The sequence below is a fragment of the Zonotrichia albicollis genome, chromosome 3 (assembly GCF_047830755.1).
Source record: "Zonotrichia albicollis isolate bZonAlb1 chromosome 3, bZonAlb1.hap1, whole genome shotgun sequence".
In the NCBI taxonomy this organism is placed as follows: domain Eukaryota; kingdom Metazoa; phylum Chordata; class Aves; order Passeriformes; family Passerellidae; genus Zonotrichia; species Zonotrichia albicollis.
In genome coordinates this window covers 8,994,560-9,020,333 of record NC_133821.1, presented here as the reverse complement: position 1 = coordinate 9,020,333, position 25,774 = coordinate 8,994,560, and the positions used below count along the sequence as shown (strand labels likewise).

Below are 25,774 nucleotides of genomic sequence, written 5' to 3'. Positions count from 1 at the left end.
CACTGAAAACACGTTTGCTTTGTTGATGTACTTTGGCTAAGTGTAGTGAGAGTCCTATGTATTGAATTAGTGGGTCCTAGCTATTCTAAATGAGCTGCAGCTGCGAAGTCCTTAGTTGGGCAGCAGCTGTAACTCGTTTAGAATAGCTAGGACCCACTTATTCAATACATAGGACTCTCACTACAGCTAAGTATCTCTGGCTGCATCTTACTTAACTCAGTGAGCTTTTCAACAGAGTCACCGTGGTGACCCCAAGGAGAGTCCCCGCTCTGGAAGTGTTGCACATGGACTGTGGTGTAGCAGGAACCAAGCAGGCAGGGCAGATGCTGAATGTGGGACACTGGACACCAACCACAGCATTCCAGAGCCAGCCTGGTCACGCTGCACTTGTTCCAAGCATACTGAGACTGCTCAACTCCTGCTTGACAGCACTCAGGGATTCAAACTTTGTCTAAAAAAGCCTTCAATCACTAGTAAGAGCACAACATTAACAGGAACGCACTGCTTTGTCTCCCAGCAAGAGGCAGCTGAGAAAAGGCAGGTGAAAAGCAAAGCAGTGCTGACCTCACGCTGCCTCCTGCTCTGATTTATGTCCATAATTACTTGCCTAGTTTGCTATTTTGAAGCCAGTGGTACTGAAACAATAGGACAGCAAAAATAAGAGACAGCAAATAGATCACTCCTTTCACCTCCAAAGCCATTCAGCAGGATGAGAGGGATTGCTTTAATTCTGCTCCAGCCTCTTAGGCAGGATGGCTGCATGATCATTCCTATTTAATTATCACATAATAAAGCAGCAACATTCGACAATGAAATGCTTATAATTGAAAACAAGATTGAAACGCCCGGCTGTGCAAGGCCTGCCGAGGAGGGAAGTGCCCATTTCACACCTCCAGGGAAGCTGCACAAAGCAGAGCTCCCCTGGCTGTGCCAAGGGAAGGGGAGCTGCTCCCCTGCCCCTCCAGACACGCTCTGCTCTGTCTGCATTGTCACACACCCTCACAAGGAAGGTTCAGAAAATGCAGCTGAGTGTTTATGTTGGAGAATTCACTGGTGACAAATCCCTGCGGTTTGGGGATTTTCTGCAGACAGGTGCATGCGTGGGAGGAACCTTTTCCACTATGGGGATTTTAAAATAGCACTAATAGTAAAATGATCTTATAGGAAATTCTGGTTTCAAAAGAAAAAGAAGCATTTGCCACTGAAGCCTCAGCCTGGTGAAGCTGTCCTGGACAGCTCTGGGACCTCAGAGTTGTCTCCTCCTGACTGGTGAAGTGAAGGGGATTAAGAACTAAACCCCATCTCTTTTATCCCGGCATTTTAAGGATGATCACTGGCTAACAGTGACTTGCAAGTGTGATGGCTGCAATTCCTATTGGCTTCAGATTATTTTCCATAAGAAAATGAAAGTGGCCAGCACAAAGGGAGGATAAAACTTACCCGTTCCAGAGACACACTTTCTGAATAGTCAGTGCTTTGTTACTATGAATAACAATTATTATAGATTATGATACCTAATTATTTCTAATAGCATAAACAATAATATTTCTACTTGCTTTGGCTTGTTTTTAAATTTTGCATTTCCCTTATATGGAAGGCCAGACTTGGTGAAATGCTTCCAGGCTCAAGCAGACAGCCTACACCAGCTTGATCTTCTCCCAAGGAAATATCCAGCACCATTCTTATCAAAAGAACTGTAGTGTCCATGGAGAAGAAAATTTGGGAAGTGTTTCATCAAGACCATGTGAAATGCTCTGTATTGTCAAGGCATTTGCTATCTGAATAGAACTTTAAATGTTTCTACACAATTCTGAAGTGCTGCAGGTCTGATCCCCTGTGGGTGCAGTGCCCTGGGCCAGGCCCAGCTCCCTGTGTGTCCCTGTGGGTGTAGTGCCCGTGCCTGGGGCCAGGCCCAGCTCCCTGTGTGTCCCCATGGGTGCAGTGCCCGTGCCTGGGGCCGGGCCCAGCTCCCCGTGTGTCCCTGTGGGTGCAGTGCCCGTGTTTGGGGCCGGGCCCAGCTCCCTGTGTGTCCCTGTGGGTGAAGTGCCCGTACCTGGGGCCGGGCCCAGCTCCCTGTGTGTCCCTGTGGGTGCAGTGCCCTGGGCCAGGCCCAGCTCCCTGTGTGTCCCTGTGGGTGCAGTGCCCTGGGCCAGGCCCAGCTCCCCGTGTGTCCCCGTGGGTGCAGTGCCCGTGCCTGGGGCCGGGCCCAGCTCCCCGTGTGTCCCTGTGGGTGAAGTGCCCGTGCCTGGGGCCGGGCCCAGCTCCCCGTGTGTCCCCGTGGGTGCAGTGCCCGTGTTTGGGGCCGGGCCCAGCTCCCTGTGTGTCCCCGTGGGTGAAGTGCCCGTGCCCTGGGCCGGGCCCAGCTCCCCGTGTGTCCCTGTGGGTGAAGTGCCCGTGCCTGGGGCCGGGCCCAGCTCCCCGTGTGTCCCTGTGGGTGCAGTGCCCGTGCCTGGGGCCAGGCCCAGCTCCACGTGTGTCCCTGTGGGTGCAGTGCCCGTGTTTGGGGCTGGGCTCAGCTCCCTGTGTGTCCCTGTGGGTGCAGTGCCCGTGTTTGGGGCTGGGCCCAGCTCCCCTGTGGGTGCAGTGCCCAGGCTGGGGCCGGGCCCAGCTCCCCGTGTGTCCCATGGCTCCCTGGTGACAGCAGCCATCCTTCATGGGGCTCTGCAGCGCCTGTGCTGCCCTGATAAGCTGTAATGGATCTGCCTGCCGCTGAGGCTGTCCTGCCTTGCTTCCAGCAGCAGATGAGAAACAGCTCCTGTGCTCAAATACTGTATTAACCTTGACAGTAATGAAGTGGGTAATTAACTGTTGTGCCCTAATGCGACCTTGCATTTATTGTCTTTAGAACTACTATACTTTACACACTCGTTGAGAATATATCATCCTTTGTCCTCCTGGAGCTGTGTTTTCTGCAGTCAATGAGGGCTCTAAATCTCTGTGATGTGCAGGGTGAAAAAAAGGGAATTTTAAGAGAAGGTCGCCCTTATGAACAGCCAGTCTAAACTCTGATTTTGCCTCTAGCTAGCTTCTCTCTTTATCTGCTTTACACATAAACTAAAAGCACAGCCCATGCTGAAAATAATATTTTTTGTTCTTAAGAAAGGTGCATAAAGCACAGATGGTCAGAATAATTCTAAATGATGGAAGTATTGGCAATTTATTTTCTTGTGTTGCAAGACATCTCAAAGTATTTGAAGCTGTTCATGACACCACATTTATTCCCAGTGTAAACAAATATGAGCAGCATGTGGAGAGAAAAACTGTTCCCTGTCATCAGTAAGAAGGCAAACTCCAGCTTTCCCTGTGAGTAACACAGTTTCACAGCTGCAGCCAAGGTGTCAAGAGGCACTTCAGGCTTTCCTCCATTCAATATTCACTGGGGGACAAATTCCAACCTCTGAGCTGCTTTCCCAAGGGACAGTGTCAGAATTATCCTCCCAATCCTTCCACATCCCAGTGAATCCTTAATTACACCTGAATGGGCAAGCCGCATCAAAAGGACTGAGAAAGAATTCTACACCTCCATCCCTCCTTGCCCTCAGTGGGAAGTTCAGGGCACTTGTGGCACTCAGATTAGCCTGCAAAGAAGCCTTTTGGGCAGGAAGCCATCAGTTACAGGGTGGGACAGGAGGCAGTTCATCACTGCACCCTCCAGCAGTGCCCTGTGGGAGCTGCCCCAGTCATGATCTACAGCTGCCTACAGAAGCAGCCCTTACTCAGAGGCAGTCTCAAGGACTACACACCAGACAGGAAGCTGTGTCAGAGCATCCCTTCCTGAAGCTGTAATTTTGAGCCTGCTGTACACCTGGAGGCCTTGGAGTTTATATAATTTCTCTTATGAATTCCTTCTCAATGCTATAAATTCTCATCTCCCCATAAGCACAGTATTAGAAAACAGCAGTCAGTTTGGTATCCCTCAGCTCCAAGGCTCTCTGCAGACTGCAGTGGGGTTGGGCCAGGATTTTGGGCCCCTGTTCCCTGGACCAAGCATGCAGTTCACCCCACAGGCCACCTGCCCAAAAGCAGGAGCACGAGATGGTGTCACCTGTCCCTGCCATGGAGTGTCCCAGCAGGTGAGCCATGATCCCTCCTCCTGAACTGCTCTGATCCCTTTCCAGGAGATCCATAAATCCCTGCTTGGGACAGCTCCCAAACAGGAGCCAGAGAAACGCAAACCCAGGCAAAACCCAGCCAAACCAGCCTTAGGAGGGCAGAGTTCCCCAGACAGAGCCATGGGTGTGCAGGATGTGCCAGGTCTGGGACAGGCCATCACCTGAGCTGGCTCTGAATCCCAGCCTGCAAACTAGGGCACAGCTTGAGAGCAGCCTGACATGCTCAACAGCACCACTGCCAGCTGGTTAAATTCTTCAAAAGCAAAATAATGAAAAGCTATAAAAAAGGGCTCACCAAAACAGCACTGTCTAATTTCCACCCTGCACAGCAGTTTAAAAGTTGGTTTCCATAACAACAAGAGCAACATTTCATTAGAATCACATTCCCTGGTAATTCCTTTGACATCTTAAAATACAGCAACTTTAACACAGGGTTTAGTTTAAATACCACTGAAATATCTACATTCTAGTAACTTTTCCTTATTTTTTTTATTAAATACACAAAAATGCTTGTTATATGTAATTTGAAATGCTATTAGAGAATTTTAGAAGTTTAAAATAATTATTCTGGGCCTACGTGAAATGTATCTGATCTGTGCAATTTTATATGTCATATACACACACAAATCTCTCAGACACACAGCAAATGAGTGAAATGTGACTTAAAAGTTTTAATCTGAAAGAGGAAGTGTCTGTTTTACTGATTCAGTGATACAGAAGGTGTCTGTAGTACTGATCAGTGTTACTAAAGGGTTCAATAACTTCAGGGACAGGAGTGGAGAAATCTCAAACCAAACAATTTCTGTTTCATAGCACTTAGGACCCTTCAAAGTTGTCTTTTATCCAGAGATGGAAAAGAAAAATGTCCCACAAAATTAAATAACTCAAACACACTAATCACAGGAATTTTAACTGCCCTCTGTGGACTGCTGCATTTCCATGAGGCTGGTGGCAATGGTTCCACACAGCAGCGCACAGAAGGCACAGGACACAGGAGGTGAAGCAAGGGCTGCTGGCAATCCTGGTGCCTCCTTCAGCCCTGGCATTGTCCCTGTCACAGGACAACACATGCCCAGGGACACCGCAGGGAGCTGGGACAGCAAGGGGAGCCTGCAGGGGCCTGGGGCTATCCCAGAGGATGGAGCTCTCTGCAGCCACATCACCAGCATCACCAACCCTAGTGGGGGTGATGGGGTTCCCACGGGGACAGCAGCCCTGCTGAGGGAAGGTGGTGTGAAACCCCACATGTGCCCCATGGCGCAGGGCACTGCACAGGGGAATGCAGCCTGCTCTGCCCCAGCAGCCCCAGAGAGGAGCTGAGCACAGGCACAGCCTGCATTCACAAACCCTCCCTGCAGCCAGGATGGAGTTTCCCTGGCTGGGGCTCCCCTCTGCCCTCAACATGCCCATTAACAAACGCAAGGTTGATGGAGCATTAACCCAATTAATGATCCCCCTGCTTTTCTCCCTCAGTGAAAGACTTTTCTGGCTGCAGTCTGATTGAGCTCTCTGAAATATTTAAGTCAATTCCAGTGTGATAACATTTTACACTCAGGAAGTAATTGCCTTCATCGGGCAGCTCTGACAGAGGGGCACTTGCTCAGGAGGGCAGAGGCTCTTGGGTCACTCCACTGTGGTCAGGGTTATCTCCTGCTTTTAATTAAAATGAGGATTCTGACAGTCTGTTAATTTAGAACAAACAGAACTGTATTGCCACAGCAAAGGAAGTTTCATATACAGCAGGTGCTTGAAGACAAAGTCCACAGTTCTGTTTCTGGGCGTGCAGGGCCACAAGAAATGCTTCTGCCAGTCATAGCAGAGGGCTGTCCCTGACTCTCCCACCCATACATGGCCGTGGCAGAGGGCTGTCAGTGACTGTCCCACCCCATAAACCATCAGGCAGAGGCTGCAGAGTGCAGGGTGCCCCAGCCCCAGCCGTGCAGCTGGATGGGGCTCACTGCCCACGGGCCCTGCTCAGGGCTGGGACAGTCCCTGCAATGCCAGCCCTGTGAATTTGGGATTGGCACCCCGAGGAAGGGCAGGCTGGTGTGTGCAGAGCTCTGCCCAGGTGCCAGGAAGGGCACTGCCAAGGTGAAACCATCCTGCACCAGCAATGTGCCAAAACATGCCTCAATCCCACGGCCTTAAACAGCCAGAAAGTTTCCAGGATCTTCCTAGCACACTAAAATTGTGCATTCCTGGCCACACACGTGCAAGGAGCTCTTTTTAATCTGACTGATGTCTCTGACTGCTTTGGACTCCTTCATCCTGTCCTGAAAGCTCACTCCTTGATTTCAGGGAATCCAGGAATTTGTATTAGCAAAATAAATGCACAAACCAATTTCATCTGCATTGAAAACTGCAGCATTCATTCTTCCAAAGAAATACTTTTCCTTTTCAAGGACACTATCAAATGGGAAATGCAGCCACAGGAATGTCCTAGGGAAGCAGGACTGACTCCCACAGAGTGGTTTTCATCTGCAAACATGGTCATGAAGCAAAAAGTGCTCCTGTGCAGAAATCTGACGCTTAGGTCAAATTTACAAGGCAGGTGAGACAGAAGACACGAGGAGCTTCCTCAGCTGACATTTGAACTCTTTCCCTGTTTAAAGGAGAAGTGCAAATCAAACACCTTGATGGAAAGCATGTGAGGCAGGAGATTCAGAGCAGCAGAGGTGGGGCCAGCCCAGCACAGGGACCTCAGGCGCACAAGGAACTGCTCCTGCCCTTCAGGCTGAGCTCCATGTGTCGCATTTGCTGGGCTGTGTCGCCCCCAAGTGCATGCAGGGCTGGGCACGGATCGGAGCTGCCACGCTCAGGGACTGCCCTGCCTGGCACAGAGCTGATCCTACCCTGTCCCTGCCCTGCCCGGCTCAGTGACTGCCCTGCCTGGCACAGAGCTGACCCCCCTGCCCTGCCCTGCCCTGCCCGGCAGCTCCCCAGGCAGGGAGAAGCAGAAGGGTGAAATGGGGCTGCTTCCCTCATGGGCTGTGCCATGGCAGCCAGACCTCCCCTCGTGCTCCAGAGCCTTTCCCAGGCTGGTTCATGCAAACCCCTGTGTTTAAAGCACATTTCTACACCTGTCCATCCCATGCTCCTGGAAAGGGCTGTTCTCAGGGAAGGGTAAGCTTTAGCAATAAGGATCTTCACATGCACTATGCTCTGTGGGAACCATTAACTACAAACTAGGACACAGATACCAATTACTGCTCTGCTCAGACTACAAAACTGTGAAATTCAGTAAAATTCACAATCTTATGCTGTCCTTTTAACTGTGTGCTCCTGATAGATAACTACTAATGCCTGCGGGATCTCAGCAATTAAAAAGCAGAAATGCTCACTCTAAATACTTCCCTTTCATTCACTTTTCTCTCTCCAAAGATCTGTATTTGAAATGCCCTTTCTTTCCTGGTGCACACACACATGGCTCATCCCACAGACAACAGAAAAGGCATTTAAAAGTCTCTGCAGGTAAGTCAGTGTTGTTCCCTGGTAATACACAGCACTTGTCTGGTGTAATTGGATCCTGCATGAAGGGGAAGACAAGAAAGAACACTCAGCAAAGCGTTCAAATTCCTAGAGAGCCACCAAAGCCCAGATCTAATCATGTCAGAGCAGGAGACAGAAAGGAGCACATTTATACCTGCAGCTCTGGCTCCACACGTGTCAGCTGCTTGGCAACGTTTCTTCCCCTCTGATCCTGTGACTCAGTTGAACCAAACTCTGCTGGGATTGAATAAATGTGGCTGTTTGGTTATAATTGTGGAATCACAGAAAGGTTTGGACTGGAGGGACAATGAAGATTTCTATTCCATGGAGCATGGTTCAGTGGGACTGTGACCTGTCTGGTTTCTGTTCTGGACTCCAAGGACTCACACCAGGCCGGCAGTGTGGCTCATTTTCCAGGACAGCCAAGCCAGCCAGGAGTTACTGGAACAGTGTGCCATAGATTTGTCTTCAGGGACCAGCTTCCAGGTTAAAAACAGAACCTGATTATGAGTGTCCTTGGTCAGGATCTCATTCCTGGCTTGTTTCAGGTTATAGAGTGCTACCTGGAGAATATTCCCAGCCTGGTACTCCCAGAGGAGATCAGATTCAGTTTCTGAAATGCTGGCACCAGGGTCTGGCCCTTCATGTGCAGCCCTGTAGGTTACCATGGGTTTGAGCCCTAAAGGAGGCTGCTGTGCTTCAGCAGCTGCAAACTGTGAGCTCCGAGTTCACTTTCAGTCTTTGTGAACTGCAAAGTTCTGCTCACCCACGTGGGCTTCACTAACAGGACCAAAGCTCCCCTTGCAAGATCCCTCCAACACTAGTATCACAGTTACAGCATTTACTCTGTGTGCCAGGAGAGGATTTTTACTGGCAGCCTCAGTGATTCTCTAGGATGGCCAGGTCCTGCTTGTACACCCTGGTGCTGGTGTGCACAGTCCAGACAAATGTACCTGCCTGAACGTGGGGCTGCCATCAAGGACAACATCTTGGTCAAGAAAGGGATGTGAATAATTCACTTTTTGGCACATTAGCTGAACTGAAACACTGACCCTGTGTTTTGGGTCAGTCTGAAATGATAATGATGCTGGTTTTCATTCTCCAAATGAGGCTCTAGAAAAACAATGTCCAAACCAGGCTGGATGAAATGTTTCAACAGCAAGGAAGACAACTGTGAGAAAATGAAAGAGCTGCTGATCAAGAACTCTGCAGTTCAGAGAGCCAGAAACTCAAAACTGTAAGGAAGAACTGAGAATGGATCAGTTGAAGCATCCCAGGGAGAGGTGTTCCCTTTGGGATGGGATGGGATGGGATGGGATGGGATGGGATGGGATGGGATGGGATGGGATGGATGGGATGGGATGGATGGGATGGGATGGACTGTATCAGCTGGAAGGGAGCTACAGCAATCACTCAGTCCAGCCTCCTGCCCAATGTAAAGCCTGCTATTGAGGGCAGTTTCCAGATGAATTTTAAATACTGACTCTGTTGTTGAAATCAACTTCACAGGCAGCAAAAGTGTTGTTCTAAAGGACCTACATAAAACATATAATTTTCTGAAATCAGACAATCAGAAATAAACCCAAAAGTTTCCTCTGTACGATGTAGAACACACAGAACATATTAACCCAGTGATAAAATTCTTAAGAACTTCTGAGCTGTGTACTTGCACTGATTGATACTGTGGCTCATTTCTATCTGTATAGTGATTAAATTCCTGCAAGATTACACAAAGCTGTCAGCTGGGCTCTTCTCACAGCGAGTCAGCCACGGACACTAGATGGCATATTTGCATTGTATCTGAGGGAACAGGGATAACTGCAGCAGCACTGTCACCTACAGACACAGTAAAACAAATGGCTCTGACAGGTGAGGCATGATCCTTTTGGCAGAAAAGCTTCCACTTAAATGTGTGGCAGCATTTCCTTCCAGGAGCACACAGCAGCAAATGCATTCCTGTTCAGTGACCAAAACAAATGGGAACTGGGGCTGTCTTACAGGCCATTGCAAATCTGACAACAACCACTTGCAGATAGAGATAACAGAGAAGAGCTGTGGCTGGAAGGGACTCCTGCCTCCAGAGCAGGGCTGGCATTAAAATCTGACCAGGCTAAAGGGCTTTGGCCACCAAATGCTGCCCTCTCCTTTCCAAAGGCTGAGATCCACAGTCCCCCTGGCTGCTGCCCTGCTGCTCAGCCATGCTCAGTGCCAGAACATGCTCCTGCACCAGAGGTGCTGTGTGCCCTGCTCAGCCCTGCTCCATGGCACGGCATGCTCCTGCACCAGAGGTGCTGTGTGCCCTGCTCAGCCCTGCTCCATGGCACAGCATGTTCCTGCACCCAGAGGTGCTGCGTGCCCTGCTCAGCCCTGCTCCATGGCACAGCATGTTCCTGCACCCAGAGGTGCTGTGATCCTGCCCTGCTCTCCATGTCACAGGATGCTCCTGCACCAGAGGTGCTGCCCTGCTCAGCCCTGCTGGGGACAGCCCCCCAGCCGTCCCAGCTGAGGCAGCACTGAGCTGCCATGCAGAACCTGCATTAACAGCCCAGGGATTTTCAGGCTGTGCTTACAGGGAAGGCCCACGAGATGTCAGCAGCCCTCCAGGTCCTGTCCTGGCAGGAGCTGTCAGGGAGAAATCAGAATTTGGGAGGCTGAGAAGAGAGGTCAGGACAATGCTGCGTTGCCCATCTGCTGCCATGCCCCTGAACAGCTCTGTATTCCTAAATCCCCCTTCTCCTGGCCAGGCATTTCCCCTGTGCAGTTCCACAGGGGGGTTTCCAATGAAATCTGCATGTTTCTGGCTGCTCAAGCCCACACAAGGACCCTCACTCATCTCCTCTCTGAGGTCCCTGGCCACTCAGCACCACTGTGCTCAGTATCCTCCATCTAAGCAAGGACATGTAAATGTAGGACAAAAATGGCACCTTAAACGAGGCTTGAATGTCAGTGTTGGGAAAATGTGAGAGGCCAAACAGGATGGGGAAGAGAAGTAATTGCCTTTTTTCCTTCTATCTTCATGCAGAGTGAACAACAGCTTTGATTTTCATGTCAGAGCTATTGGAAGGGCCACAAGCAATTACTCATTTTCTTATTTTTCTTTCTCTTTGCAGGAGAGAGGCTGAAATGCACCAGTAGAAACTTTGAAAAGATTTAAAAATTAAAGCTGACTCACCAGGATTGGGGTCAAGGATTGAGGCAAAAGTGAGAAAAGCTAAAGTTTCAAGACAAACCCTACAGAGCAGAGCTGTGAGATATGAGGATGTCAGGTCAGTCCCCCACTCCAGATTTACTGCAGAGGAAGGAGAAGGTCATGAGGAGGTCCCAGCAGGCAGAATTCAGTTTTCTGGAAGTCCCTACATGTTTAGCCAGCCAAACACTGAGAGCTGCCTCCCTCCTTTCTCAAGGACAAACTCAGCACTGTCACTCTCAGGTTGGGAACCCTGGTCTTGCTGAATGTGAGGATGGCTGAAACTACCCAAGGCAGCCACAAAAACAGCACTGGAGGCCTGACACATGGAGCAGCACAGAGAACTAAAGGATAACCCCAGTATGGTATTTCTTCAGGAACAAATGGCATTTTTCCCTGCAGTAACTTGACAGAAGTGAGGATGCTCAGTTGTTCCCTGCACCAGTGTCATGGTTTGAGCCTGGCACAGAGCCAGTGCCCCCCATGAAAATGCCTTCACCCTGGTGTCTGCTGTGAGATGTGACCAGGAATAAGCAAAACAGGCTCCAACTTAAACATAAAGAACACTTTATTACTTAAACTACAGGAAAATAGGGAAAGACTATAAGGAAAAGAAAAAAAAAATTGAAAACCTTACAAAAACCATTTTCCTCCTCCCCACTACCTGACTTTCCCAATCCGATACATTCTCCCAAATCATCAACTGCCCAGCCTTGGCCCCACACTTTAGTATACTCAAACTGCAGTTCATGAAGAGGAAAGGAGTCCTTCTTGTTCCATAGGCTTCTCCTGGAAACACACTGAAACCTCGTGTGCTTCCTTGTCACTTCGGCACCGCCCGGAAAAAAGTCCTTTTGCCGCTTGTGACATCTTCCTTCCATGCCCAGTGCTCTCACCACTGAGGCATGGCCAGAGCTGCTTTTAGGGTTGTCTTTCAAGGATGCCTTGTCTCACTCCAAAAAGGCACAGTCTCTGCTTTGGGACATCTGTCCCCCCCATATTTTTCCAACCCCCTGGGGCCGGGGGGTCCTCACGAATGAACCCTCCTGGTTTTGAGGCACTGCCTCCCCCTAAATGCAGTCTGTGTCACAGGAACAACTGAGTACATGGCCACAAGAAAAGTCCAGCCAAAAGGCCACTCCAAATCATCTCTCCCCATTCAATCATCTCCACGTTCTTCGGGCCAGGTCCTTGTCTCATCTCATCTCTTATCTCCCTTCTTATTCAGCTTCGAGGAGGATTAGCATTTTTGCAAGGCCCCAATCATGAAAGAAAGGGTTAAAAGTTTTCAGTCTCTGTCTATCTCAGAATGCTGGTACTCCCACAGGTGCTGCTGCTCCGCCGGCCAGGCTGCACTCTTCCCTCCCCTTTCTCCTCCTGGGCGGCTGCTATCACATTCAGACGCCGGCTCTCCTCTCTCTCCCTCCTGGGGGGGGGAATGGCTGCTCGATGTCTCTTGGGGCTCCCCCACCCTTCCATCCTTGAGAGCTTTCTCACCCCCATCTCTGTCCAGGCCCCGGGCCTACCGCATGGCTGCCCCTCCCCCCGCCCAGCAGCAGAGGCTGGACGGGGGAAGAGATCCGACCTCTGCGCTGCGACATCCCAAGAGAGAGATCCAAGGGCAGTGCCCTGCTTTTTAACCCCTGTGTATTCTCGGAGGTGTGTCCAAACCCCACTGGCTACACCAGGTGTCAGTCTCAAACCCAAAACCTTCATTGGTTTGACCACAGCTTCCCAGAATTCCCACTTCTTCCTGGTCAAACCACCACAACCAGGAAACATGGGAAGGGATTTTAACAAGTCTTCAGTGCCTCCCTGCTCCCACTGACAGCAGCAGGCATTGAAGAGTGTTAATGGAGCATCTTTACACAGGCAATGATGAGCTCTCCTGGCAAAAATCCCCAGCATAAAGGTTCTGATGTCTGTTTTCCTGGTATTTTGGATGGAGTGGAGATGCATTTGCTTAGTTATTGATTCTGAAGTTTCCAAAAATCCAAGGGTGGTACCAGAGTGGAGCTTCTGTGCAGCACAAAGGCAAAGATAAGGCAAGCATATGGTGTGCTGAGAACAATCAGCAAAGCAGGAGCTCCAGTACACATGGAGTAACTACAGAGCACTGAGGCAAGGGGACCAAGAGGCCTGGCAACAGCATGGCAGCCTTTGAGAAGCCTGTCTGAAGCACAGGCAGATACAGACTGCTCACATTTCTCATGCAGGGATGTTTGCAGTGGAAAATCAGCCTTTGTTCACCCCCTCCTTGTCTCTACCCCTCAAACCTATCAAGATCACTGCTGTTCCACTTTTCATGAAGTTTTCTGCTGTGCTGTACTTGTGCTTGCACCTGAAATACACAATGCTCTGCTGGTATCTGGGGCAGCCACACTGAGAAGGGGAATCCCATTATTGTCTCTGGCTGGTTTTGAAACGAATGACTCTGTACAGGCAGCTCAGGCTGGCATTCAAAGGCTGCCACACGTGTGCCAGAGCTCCAGAAGCCTTTCAGACAGAGGCAGGGCTGACATCCCCCAGGATGTCTGGGAGAGATGCAGCAGGGACAGTATTTATCATGTGCTGGTTTCACCCCAAGGCACACACTGTGCACCCTCAGATGTGCTCTGCAGGCTGGCGGACAAGCCAACAGCCCTAACTGAGAGAGCTGCAGGGAAAGCCTTTCCCTTGCTGTGCCTCAGCTCCGGTGAAGCCCCAGGGACCAGCACCAGCTCTGTGCCAGCAGCAGGATCGGGCTGTGCAAGTCTGGCTCTGATCTGCGCTGCTCCTCAGCCACCCAGCAGCACCACTGGCAGGAGCACTCCTGCCTCACAGCACACAGACTGTGCTGCAGGAATTGCAGGGCAAAGGAACTCAGGAGAACATGGCAGCAGGGTTCCAGAGCTGCTGCAGGACTGAAACCACAGCACGGCTAACTCTGGCCAAAGGCCCCAGCCTGACTCAGCTCTGCAGCTCAGGGCACAGCTGTGCCTCCTCTCTGCCCCACACCATTGCACCAACTGAGCTGTCAGCTGCTGTGTGCAACAGAGAGCAGTTCTAAACAGCACTGAGATCTCAGAGCCTTTGCTTCCTATCTTCATGAACTGCAAGTGCATTTTAAACCTACAGTTCTCAGTGAAGCTAGGAAATCCTCAGTGCCAAATACCCTTCAGACATTAAATGTACTGGTGCAATGCACACATTAAAAATTTCTCTAAATTAAATGTTTATGCTGAACTATTAAATATTCTCAATTTTAAAGTGATGGCAACTCAGCTTCTAAGTTAAGCTGTATCAAAACAAAGCATGCTAACTCTTAACAAATATACATTAAGCTGGTATCTTGCAATAGAGTTAAAAGCCAATGCTCAGGTGATATTCAATGCCTCTTAGCTGCTATTAAAGCTTTGTAGCTCTGTTATGGAGGCCCATTCCAATCAGTCATATGCAGAGCCTGACACACAGGCAGAAAAGCAAGAATTTACAGTTTCTTGGAAAGAACCAATAGGGATTTATAGCTCCAGAACTGTAGGAAAGAGAGGGTATTTCTGGAAGATAATAAACTTCTTTTTTCTCCCCCCCATTTTAAAACATCTTCATGTATTCATTCAAAACATCCAGAGATATTTCTGGTGTTAAGAAGGGCTGTGGAACAAAGTTGCTCTCCTACAGCAGCAGGAAGAAGATTACCTACCTTTTTCCTCATTATTCTGGGTCACCATTATCAGCAAGATATATTATTACAACAAAAAGAAAAAGAGAGAAGAGCTTGATTTTATCCCCATTGTCCTGCAGCAGCAGCCAGCAGCCCTGATCAGCAGGTGATGAGTGCCCTTCCTGAGAAGGCAGTGAATGCAAATTTAGCAAAGAGCACTTAGCAAATGTAACTACAGGGTCCATGCTCTCAGGATTATCTGATTTTCCCTTGCTGCAGGAAAATCCTCAGGAAAATGAAATCCTAAATTGATTCTGCAGCTGCATGGCAGGGAAAGGTGCATGGCTGGCAGGGTCCATGCTCTCAGCATCTCACAGGTGTGATTCACCTGCATGTCAGGATGTGCAGTCCCAGGGACACTGCACAATCAGGGCCAATCAGTCAGAATCCTGAGCCTGGAATCCTGCTGGCTCCCTGCCCAGGGCTGCTGTACCCTCTAAGCCAAGTGTTCCTCCCAGGTGGGCAGCCTGAGCCCCAGGCCATGACCTGGGCTGTGTCACTGTCCCATCCCCAGCATGTCCCACCCCACTGGTGGGCGCAGTCAGTCCCTCCCTGAGCTCCTTGCCCAGCTGAACAGGCAATTTGATTTCCCTCCTTTGGTGTACATTTCCCTCTCTCCCTGGCTCCAGCCTGCCTTTGCCTGAAGCCCTGTTGCTGAATTAATTACCAAGGAGCTGTGTGCTGCAGAGGAGCAGCATTGGGGCCACCCCTGGGACCTGGGGCTGTTTCCTCTGCAGCCCGGCAGTGCCAAGGCTCAGCCCTGCCAGGCCTGTGACTCAGGCTCTTCAGAGACACTCCCACCACTTCTACACACACACAATTCCTTTTTGCTGCTAGATGTTTGCATCTGCAGCTCCCTCCCAGCCACGCCTGCCCCCTGGACAGTGCCATGCTGAGCCCACTCGTGCTGGCCCTGCTTCCTTAGGGTGCATCAGGGCAGTAAGAGACAGGCTGAGGGCTGCAGTACCTTCATAGGAGCCAGCTGGATGGGGGTGATGCATGACGGATCCACCATGGGCTTGGGCCTGTTGGCCGTGTCTGCCAGCAGGCTGTGCCACTGCTGCGGCAGCCCCGTGAACTTCTGCTCCCGGTGGTCGAAGCCGGTGTGCACCCGGTGCTCGAAGTTGGAGGGGCCGGAGATTTCCAGCCTCTTCTTCTTTTTCCCAAACATGGTGGAAAGATCTGCAGAAAGGAAAAGAGCCACATGTTTACACTCTGCTGTATCCCTCAGCCACTGTCTCTGCTTCACAGGGAACTTCAGTAGATGCCATTAGCCAGCTACCCCATGAACTTCCCTGCACACACTGAGATCTGTGCGAGGCAAGCGCTCCCCTGACCTCCTTTCTCGGGGAAGATCTTAACAAATGAACCTGTTCAGAATGCCTCATGAAACAAGGGAATTCCCAGGAAAGCAAGACCCAGGTGCCCCTTTGTGCTCCTCTCTCGGTGGTGCTGCAGGCTGCAGCCCACGGGAGCTCCAGGCTGGGAGCAGGGCCAGCAGCAGGGATGGCCCTGCTCCAGGGACGGCCCTGGGTAAGGGGTGAGCTGTGCCCTGAGACGAGGGGCAGCAAATGCAGGCACAGCTCTGCAGCCCTGACAGGGAAAAGGCACTTGCCCACCCCCTGGCACAGGAGATAGCCCATCCCCTGCCCAGCTGCAGCAACCCTTGGGCTGGAGGGTCCCACCCTGAAATGCAGAGCAGCCTCACAGTGCTACTGAGGCAAGTCCAGAGCTGACTGTCTGGAGGGCTCCAGAAACCTGAGTGCAAGGCAGGGATAAATTCCTGCTCCCAGGGAACACACAGGGGCCCTGTGGCCTGTCAGTGACACACTGTCCTGCGCTGGGAAAGCTCTCTGCCTGCTTTCTCCTCCACCCTGCTCTCTGGGCATTTCCAGCAGGGCTGGCCCAGCACTCGAGCAGCACCTGTGTGAAGCAGCAGCAGGGTGAGGAGGCTGGCAGCTGCCCTTCTATCACAGCTCTACAGGTGCTTCCCTGACTTTGTTCAGGACATGGAGAGGGGAAGCAAGGAGAAGAAAATACGGTTGTGTTGCTGCTGCAGCTAAAGAAAGATGCAGCGATAAATCAGGCATTTATTCCACCCTCACTGCCTTTTACTACTTTATCTAAAGATCAAGTCCATTATTTGAAAATTGATTGCTGGCTGCTTTTAAGTCCCCCCTGTGTGTTTGTGGGTGATTGTCTCCTTTGAGCGTATTTCTTTTAGAGAGAGCAGACTTGGCCTCTCTTCACAGGTCTGATCTTCCACACTCCTCTCTCTGGCTTTCTGCCCTACTCTGAAATCCCCAAAGTCTCCTCTCTTGTGACAGTCTCTCTCCAGCTCTGTCCACTTGGGTATCTTCTTCACCTTCCTCTCCCAGAACCTCCAAAAAGACACATATCAAAGTGATTATATTGTAACACATTCATTTTGAGATGTGCCTTTTTTGCTTTCCCATCATCACAATAGTTTTGTTTCCCTTTGGTGCATGTGGGTACCTTGTGGCACCCACAGCCACAGTTCCAAAGCCAGGGTGCTGCTCTCTGCTCAGAGATTGCCCATGTGAGCCCTTTCCAGCTCAGCCAGCAGCAGCCCCAGCCAGGCAGTGCCCCAGCAGGGCAGCAGTGCGGATCCATGGCCCTGCATCGATCCCACGTGCCCCAGGGACAGGGATCCATGACACTATGGGAGGAACATTTTACACCATCAGCTCTAGACATTTGTTCTTTCCTCTGATCAATGCCAGCGTTTCCCACAGGACTTGCATCCAAGGCAGCTGCTCCAAGTCCTCCTGAGCTCCAAACACCACTGAGTAACTAAAAGCCCATCAGTGGCACAGTGCACACTGCTTTGGAAAATGAACAGCACTTCCACTCACCAGCCAGCAAGTCTCCTCCACTTCACTGTAAAGCCAAGCCGGCCTCCCTCAGCACAGTACCCTCAAAGAATGTAACATACACAGCAGTCACAAGGGAGCCTCATTTCCCCTCATTGCTCCTAAGGAATGGAAACAGTGCTGCCTGTTCTAAACATCTCTGGTAAGTGACTCCATGCTCTCCAAGACATCTGAAGCCATTTTAGGAATAAGTGCTTTGAAGAGGAATGACAGAGCTTTCCAGGATGCTGGATAATGTGTGTGTGGCAGAAAACTTCTGAAATTCATATCAACAGCACAAAACGTATGACATTCATTCAGGCACCCTCCCATTCACACAAACCAGCAATCCTCTCACAGTTACTAAGAACCCCTGATTTCCTAATGGGATTACTTGGGAAAACACCCCCAGAGAGGAGGGCAGCCTTGCTGAGAGGCCCAGGGAGGAGGGAGGCAGCAGGACAGCCCTGAGAGCTGCCCCTGAGCCACCCCCACGCAGAGCACTCACCCTGCACTTAATTCCTCCTGACAGCTTCCAACCAGGCCCTGCCTGTGCCAGGGCCCCCAGCAAGTGCCAGCTCTCTGTGCAGCTCCTCCCGTGCCCACCCCACAGAGGAGAGGAAATGAGAGGCACTGTACCTGCCATGTGTGCTATTTTGGTGGCATGACACAGGCAGCATGTCTGCGCTCTCCTTGCCAAGGGACAGCCTGGCTGCTCCAGTGGCACCTGGCACCAGGTGACACTGAGGGGGCACTGCTGATGGCACTGGGCTTGGCTTTGGGGGGAAGCAGGAGCCACCCCTGCAGTGCTTCCCTGGGGCAGCTCTGCAGGAATCCTGCACTCACTGTGGTGCTGAACTGATGCAGCACATGGATTCTGTGTTTGTCCCCTCTCTCTCACCCCAGTGCTGAACTGATGCAGCACATGGATTCTGTGTTTGTCCCCTCTCACTCCAGTGCAGAAGTGATGCAGCACATGGATTCTGTGTTTGTCCCCTCTCTCTCACCCCAGTGCTGAACTGATGCAGCACATGGATTCTGTGTTTGTCCCCTCTCTCTCACCCCAGTGCAGAACCGGTGCAGCACATGGATTCTGTGTTTGTCCCCTCTCTCTCACCCCAGTGCAGAAGTGATGCAGCACATGGATTCTGTGTTTGTCCCCTCTCCCTCACCCCAGTGCAGAAGTGATGCAGCACATGGATTGTGTGTTTGTACCTGTGGGCCTGCAGGAGGCAGCCCTTCTGTGCAGCAGACAGTGAGCTCAGGAGCAGGACAGCAGGACACCTAAGCAGTCTGCTGAGCCTGTTCTGCTCCAGGCTGCCATGCCCAGGGCTCCTCAGCCCAGCCGTGGGGCAAGAGTAAGGGATGGCAGAGCTTCTGAACCACAGCCATGACGGGAAAACAGGGACAGAACACTTAGCAGAGGAAAACACAGCACTGGGTGGTCACAATGAGGCTTCTTTGTGACTGCCCAAAATGAGACTACTGAAGCACCTGATGAGCACTCAGAACCTCTCCTGGGTCACCCACAGCAGGGCTGGTCCCAGATGCACCACCAGGGATGGGGAAGATCAGGGACAGCAGGAGACACATGTGAGCCGTGCTCTGGGCATTGTTACCCAAAGCCTTCCATAACTGCAGCACTTGCCTTACTGTGTCTGTGCCCAGGAAGGAGCAGTGCCAGCCCTGCTGAGCAGCTGTGCCACAGCTCCACGGGCTGCTGCGGGCACCGGGGGCTCAGAGGGGGCTCAGGGGCCATTGCTGCCACTGCCCTTAGTGCAGTGGTGCCCAACAAACCCAACTCCATGCCCATCAGCACCGCCAGACTGGCTCCTCTCACTGCCCTGCTCTCTTTGCACAGCCATAATTCACTGGCACCACAGAGCCAGGGGCTCCCAGGCTGCTCCACATCTCACCCACAGAGCAGAGCCCCACTGAGGACATTTCCCGAGATGATGCCCATGCAAGGTGTGAGATGTGGACCCCCAAATGATAAATAAATCCCGTGCCAGCTCCTGCCCTCACTGTGCTGCCCCCCAGGCCCAGCTGAAGGCTGTTCCCAGCCAGGAGCCCCCTCCAGTCCCTCACTGCAGCAGGAGGGGGGCAGTGCTGCCCTGGGCGCCCATCCAGGCTCTGCCAGGGTGGGCTGGGCTCAGCACAGGATTTCCCACAACAGGCTGAACCCTGCCAGCTCACACACAGCTCACAGGTTTGTTCACGTTCAGAATTCCGCCCCATCCTGGGGTTTCCAGGAGCTGCCCCTCTCCTGTATGTGAGAGCAGAGCACACTCCAAGACTGATGAGCTGAAAAGCTGAAAGTCCAGATCTATGTTACTGCCCTCAAAGAACAAATGTTTGCAATGCAGCAAGTTAGATCCAAGGCAGCAGGAATAAAATGAAAAAAAGAATTACTTCATTCTAAAGTTAATGGTATTCTGCACCTTTTATCATATCCTAAGAGTAACTCAGTCAGCTACAAAGTAAGAGAGAACTCTGTTTAGCTCTGCCCCATTTTCTGTTCCCAATAAAAAAGTCAGAGCCAATTTTTGCTCCCCCTCCAAATAGCTGCTCTTTTAAAAAAGACTACAGAAGTTGGAAATACCTTTCATGTCTTGTAATCTTGAAAACTGCCAGTGTTCCAAGGGTATCCCTTAAGCAGTGACAACAGCCCTTGCCATCCCCCATGTCCCCAGCTAACCCTGAGCAAAGGCCTGTGATGTTCTGCCACACATAAAAACACAAGTGAGTACCTGGAATAATGAAGTGAGATGGGAATTTTCACTTTGCAATGGAAGTTTCAATGACTCTGCACTGCAGCTGTGTAAGCTCTGTGTCCCACTGGCCCCAGGAACCCTGAGTGCCCCCTGTGACCCTGGGGCGCCCTGGCAGCCTTCAGGGATTTCCTACACACACCTCATTGCCCTGCAGCACAGTCCCCCTCAGGAGGGGCTCTGTGCTGTGCCTGCCCAGCCCAGCCTCATGTTTGCCTCCAAAAGCAGCAATTAGCTCATTTTCAATTAGCCAGTGCACTAGGCATTATGCCTGGGAGCCTGCATTTTCTGCAGGGATTCCCTGTGGTTCCTCAGCTGAGCAAGCAGCAGCAGAGCCCTTTTCCCTCGTGGATGGCCATGTTATTAACATACAAATATTGCCTTTGTGCATGCTGAGCATCCTCTGTGAGCCCCAAGGGGGGAGCAGCCAGGGCTGTGAAAAGGTCCTGTGCAAAGGCACAGCCAAAAAACCTGCTTACAGGCAGGAGCATTAATAAAAGGCTTCATTTTTAGGAAACCTAACAGACACACAGATTGCAAAATTGTGCATGGAGAGATGGGTGCAGGTTGCTTTCTTTTGATACTTTTTACTTACTAATAATAGTTTTCTGTGCCACAAAGACCCCAATTATTCTCCTCCAGAGCAGTAACACATCATTAGCTCTGGTGGCTCTGTTCCCCACTCAGATTAATTGTAACCTTTCCCCATGATCCTCAATGAGGGAGCATGAATTGAGAGGCACAAATTAAATTACCGCATCAAGGCAGCCTGTAGAGCCAGGGCTGAATCTCCATCTCCAGGAGAGAGGCAGGGTGTGGGCTGGGCTGAAGGCAGCACAATCCTGAGAGGTGTCTGGGAGGGAGTGAGAGGTGGAAACGATGCTGCCTCTCCTCTGCTCACACTGCTGAGAGCTCCTGCTCCTCAGGCAAGGGCAAGGAGACCAGCACATGTCTGGGCATCTACACACCTAATGTACATTTCATGTATTTACTATATTTAACAAAACTGTTAAAAATGAGGAAAATTCTTTGGTTTTTTTTTCATTAATAAGGAACAATAGCTTTGTGTTTCCTTTCTGTCTAAGGATGGTTCTGAGCTTCCTGGTAGGGACCCTCTGCTGCTGGCTGCAACCAGAGCACGAGCTTCTTTTGCAAAAAATAAAGCATGCCCTTGACTGCAGGCTTAAGTTTTTAAGAAGAATTTATCTCTACTTTCAACTGAAAATACAGAGAGCACTACCCTATTTTTCAGGAGATAAAACCAGAAGCTACACCTGGAAAAGCAGAGTGAACTGAATAAGAAGACAATAAAGTTCATGGAAAGACTCTTATAAACCACACTGGTTTCAGGTCAGGTTTGACTCACTACTGTGACAAAAGGAGAAATCCTGTTTGACTTTCCACATTTAATATTCCTAAATACTTTCTATCTCCCAGAGTGTCACTCTGGATGGAGACGATGGAAACAAATGGGATTCATCCCAGAAGCAGGGAGCACCTCAAGGCAGAGGCAGGTGGGCCTGTGGTCATGCCTGGTATTTATTTATGAAGGTGCTGCGAGAGGCAGAGCTCATTACTGCCTCAGACACAAGGTTTTTCTGTTTTGCCACAGGAATGGACAACGTGCAGGTGAATGCTAGGTTGGTTCACCTGCCTAATGAGGGACCCCATCTCCCGTGATCCCTGCTCATCCCTCTGCTCCTCATTATCATCTGAGCATCTCGGTTCGGGAACAATACAGTAACACCCTGGAAGGTGTTCCCACACACTCTGCTAATGATGATTTTACACACTGCCCCTCTGGCAGCAACAAAAGGACCTACACATCCTGAACAAACCAAGTCAGCTCCCATTTGGAGTCTTTTGCCATTCTGCTAAGCTGCTCTGCACACAAATAATGTACTGACAGAAATTAACCACTGTGACCACATCGTTTTTCCAGACTATTCTTTCAGTCCAATGAAAGTACAGAAGTATAATTTTCAGTGCATGCCCTGTGAGTTTCAGAATTAAAAGCTTGGTGATCAATAGGATTCAACATTCTATCATGGATTTTCAAGATGTCTGGTATTTTTTGGAGATGGGACAGACCTCTAAGTTGTTTAAGCACTATTAAAATACATGCCTCAATCATGGAAAGAGATGTACTGATGGACCAGACCAACAGAAACGCCTCTTTGCCAAAGCCCCTCATTTACCCTGCAGCATTCTGCTCGTTTCTGCCTCAGGTCAAACCAGCCAGTTTCTCAGAGTTTCTATGTCACTGCTCAGTACAATAAAGCACATTTAAACAATTACAAAGAGTCCAGGACCTGTCACTGTCCGTGGCTCTTTTCAATCCACAATACCTTGTTTATGGCTGGAAATGCCTTCATTTGGCACAGCACAGCAGTGTGTCCCTTGATAGCGGGCCCATGAGACACAGCTAATACAAATGCACAGTGGAACAAAAGCCAGGGAAAAATAATAACAAAAGCCCATGTATGCTTGCAGAGAAATAGCAAAAGCTGGTACAGAGTGGCCAAACTGGGATTGATGCACTCCAGGGAACAATGCTCATTCTTCTCACTGAAAGCTACTCTTGTAGGAGACTCATTTCCACACACTGACTGACATGTGCTCTCCTAATTTAGCACTCTTGTGATTCCCAGGGGATTTTAATGCTCAGTAATTTTCAGCTGAGTAGCTTAAATGCATATATTGTAGTCAGTCACTCTCTATTATCTCATACACATGCACACATAAATAGCAACGTGGAGACAGCGTTTGTGCAGGGAATTAGTCTGCAACAGCTCTGGGCAGATTAAAGAGGAAACCCCCCCTCAGCCCCCAAACCCCTGGAGGTAACTCAAACAACTTCTATCCCTAGCAAGTGAAAATATTCAGATTTGCAGAAGCAAACAGTCCTCTGGGTGCTCAGCTTGAGATAATTAATGGTATTAACTTTGTAGAAATGCTGGACATCCACAGGGAGAGGGGATTAAATAAGGCACCCATTATACAAGGCACCCTGAGTCTCAAGTTACTGCTGGAACTTCAGCTGTAAATTATTTTTTCTGAGCTGATAATAGCACTATTTTAAGACAGTTCTACACTGTTCTATATTAAAGGATGCAGGTACTCTATTTGTATGTTTTCAGTTAGAAAAAAGTACTCAGTGAAGGAAATACTGTCAAGAATGAAAGGGATGATATATGAGCAGAGAAGAGTGAGCAGACGGCTGACACAAACCTGCAGGAAATATAAGAACAAGGACAGTGAAACTGTAATCCTCAGCATCAGTAAATATGGACATTCCTAGACTGGGGTAACTACAGGAGAAGGAGTGCAAGGATATGAAATTCTGTATCTATCAAAAGAAGAAGACAGCTTTTGCTTGGAAAACAAGGAGGCAAAATGGTCTCTAGGTTTAGAAACCAGCTGACCTTGTGCTGTTGGATCCAGAGCTGGATGCATCCATGAACAGAGATGATTTTACAGCCCCAGAGGGGACACAGGGACAGGTGAGATGGGACAGGAGGGGACAATGCCTGTGACAGCACCACACACCACTGGAGCAAGGCAGTGACACTGGGGCTCTGGATTTCACCTCCTGCCACAGCTCCTCACTGCTATGTTTGCATTCACTTCATTTTCCTACAAAATCATTCACTGCATTCCTTATTTTACTTCTAAAGCAGTACAGGCTGTGCTGGCTCTGAGGAACTGCTCTATTACCAAAACATTGGTAGAAAAGGTTGCTTTCCAATGGATGATCAACAGCAACAGATGCTTCATTATTCATTCAGCATTAATGGCAAGCCTCTCATAAGAATATCTTTAGGATGAAACACAGGATCTGACCTGTGTTGGCCAAGAAATGGTGCAAAGTCAGTTTTATTTGGTATGTCAAAAGCCCTTTAAAATGCAAACAAACAGATCTGTAGATAAATGTATCCACAGTGAGTGCCTGCAGGATGGAAATCATGCCTGTTGTTATCACTGCAGGTTCCCTACCCTTCTATCTGGTTTTACTCTGCATTGCTGTAACTGAAGGGAAAATATTTCCACAGTCTACAATACATCACAAATGTGGAGAGTTTACCTTAAATTTTTAAAATTTTTATTCCTTACATATTTCCTTGTCTTTTTTTTTTTTTTTTTTTTTTTTTTTTTTTTTTTTGTTCCACTCTGCATTGTGCTGGAAAGCTGGTCTGAAAGTCAACTCTTATCCTATTACCTACTGAGCTGCTGTCAGGCCATACTCTGTTTCCACATTAAAAATGAGAACTGATCCCTTGAAGGGTTTCCAGAGCTCACTGTTTATTGCCTTCTTCAGAAAGGTTACCATAAGCTCTTTACACAGAACATGGAATGTTTATGAAGCTCAGTCCTCCTCCCCCTGGATAATCCCCAGTGATCAATAATTGCATCTGAGGAATTCCTCAACACTGATTTTACCTCAGAGCCAAGCAGCTGAGCCTCGCAGAGTTTGTGTTGTGCCACCTGCAGACAGCAGTTTGGAAATGCTGGGTCTGCCCTTCCCTTCATGCCTTCTCTCTGAAGCTGATAGCAAAGTTTTCACACCAGACACAGAGAAGCAAACAAAACCTACAGTGAACTGAATGAAAGAACCCACATGTTTTTATTTCAGTGCAAATCCAGCGAGAAGAATGCCACTGTAGGTTTTTATTGCTTCCCACCTTTTCAATACCAACAATTGAAATGGTTTTAGACTGCAGAAGGTTTTGAGCAGCCGGAGAGGTTACAGCATCTCAGATGCCACCAGTGCCACCCTCCAAGAGTGGTGCTGCTGCAGGAGGCAGCTCCCACCCCTTCCTTCTGAGCAAGGATGCACATAAGTGAATCACTGCATTTTTCTGGGCCCATCCATCCTCTCCAGGCCCTCTCCAGCATGAGAGGTTCCCTCTGAAATGGTCCAAAAGGACCCTTCCAGCCTCTCAGAAGAAAACCAACAAGGGAAATGTTTTGCCAGGTAAGTGAGCAGCTAGGATGACTCCCAGCAATCTTGCTCTGGAAGCACCAGGAGACGCTGCCATGTGACTGTGGATGAGCTGATGCAGCTCCCAAACTTGCAGACAATTAAGTTTAAAAGCCACTTGTCTCCTAGAAGAAACACTTCTGTGGAACAGCAGGGCACCATCCCTCCCAGCCTGCACTGAGTGATCTCACAGAGCTCTCGAGGCTCTGGCTGGGAAAGCACCATCCTGACAAGGAGCCTGGGACAGAAGGAGGCAGCATCCTCCATCCTCCATCCTGCCCAAGCACTCCCTGATACATCTCATTTACCACGGAGGGGAGAGGCTGAGGCCATGCAGAGTGGAGAACTTGGCCACCATCTCAGCAATCAGTGGCTCACAGAGCCCCCAGGCTCCCATCCTGCCTGCTGAAATGGTGCCAGGGACCCATCAGACCCCAACCCTCTGTTTATAGTTCAATACATGTGTCTGTGTTTAAATTTAGCATATTTACATCTGAGATTGCAGGTCCTTCTTCAGGGCTCAGCATCAAAAACTCACCATCAATTAGAAGGCAATAATGACCAGAGAAGGACATCTCTGCACGCTGACTCTGGCTGCATTCACTGCTGTTTCCAGAGGCAGGGAGAGTCATTAATTCATTCATTCCCCACTTCGTTA

The 25,774-nt window shown here is 49.8% G+C and overlaps 1 protein-coding gene across 2 annotated transcripts in view; it reads right to left on the bottom strand.

Annotated features, from left to right (window-relative positions):
- The window catches only part of PAK5 (p21 (RAC1) activated kinase 5), a 151,024-nt gene that overhangs the window by 17,139 nt on the left and 108,111 nt on the right, over positions 1-25,774 (bottom strand). For both annotated transcript variants that reach the window (XM_074536601.1, XM_074536602.1), the window contains one exon: positions 15,459-15,673. In XM_074536601.1, coding sequence (XP_074392702.1) covers positions 15,459-15,673 — 215 coding nt within the window. The remainder of the gene's footprint in view (positions 1-15,458; positions 15,674-25,774) is intronic.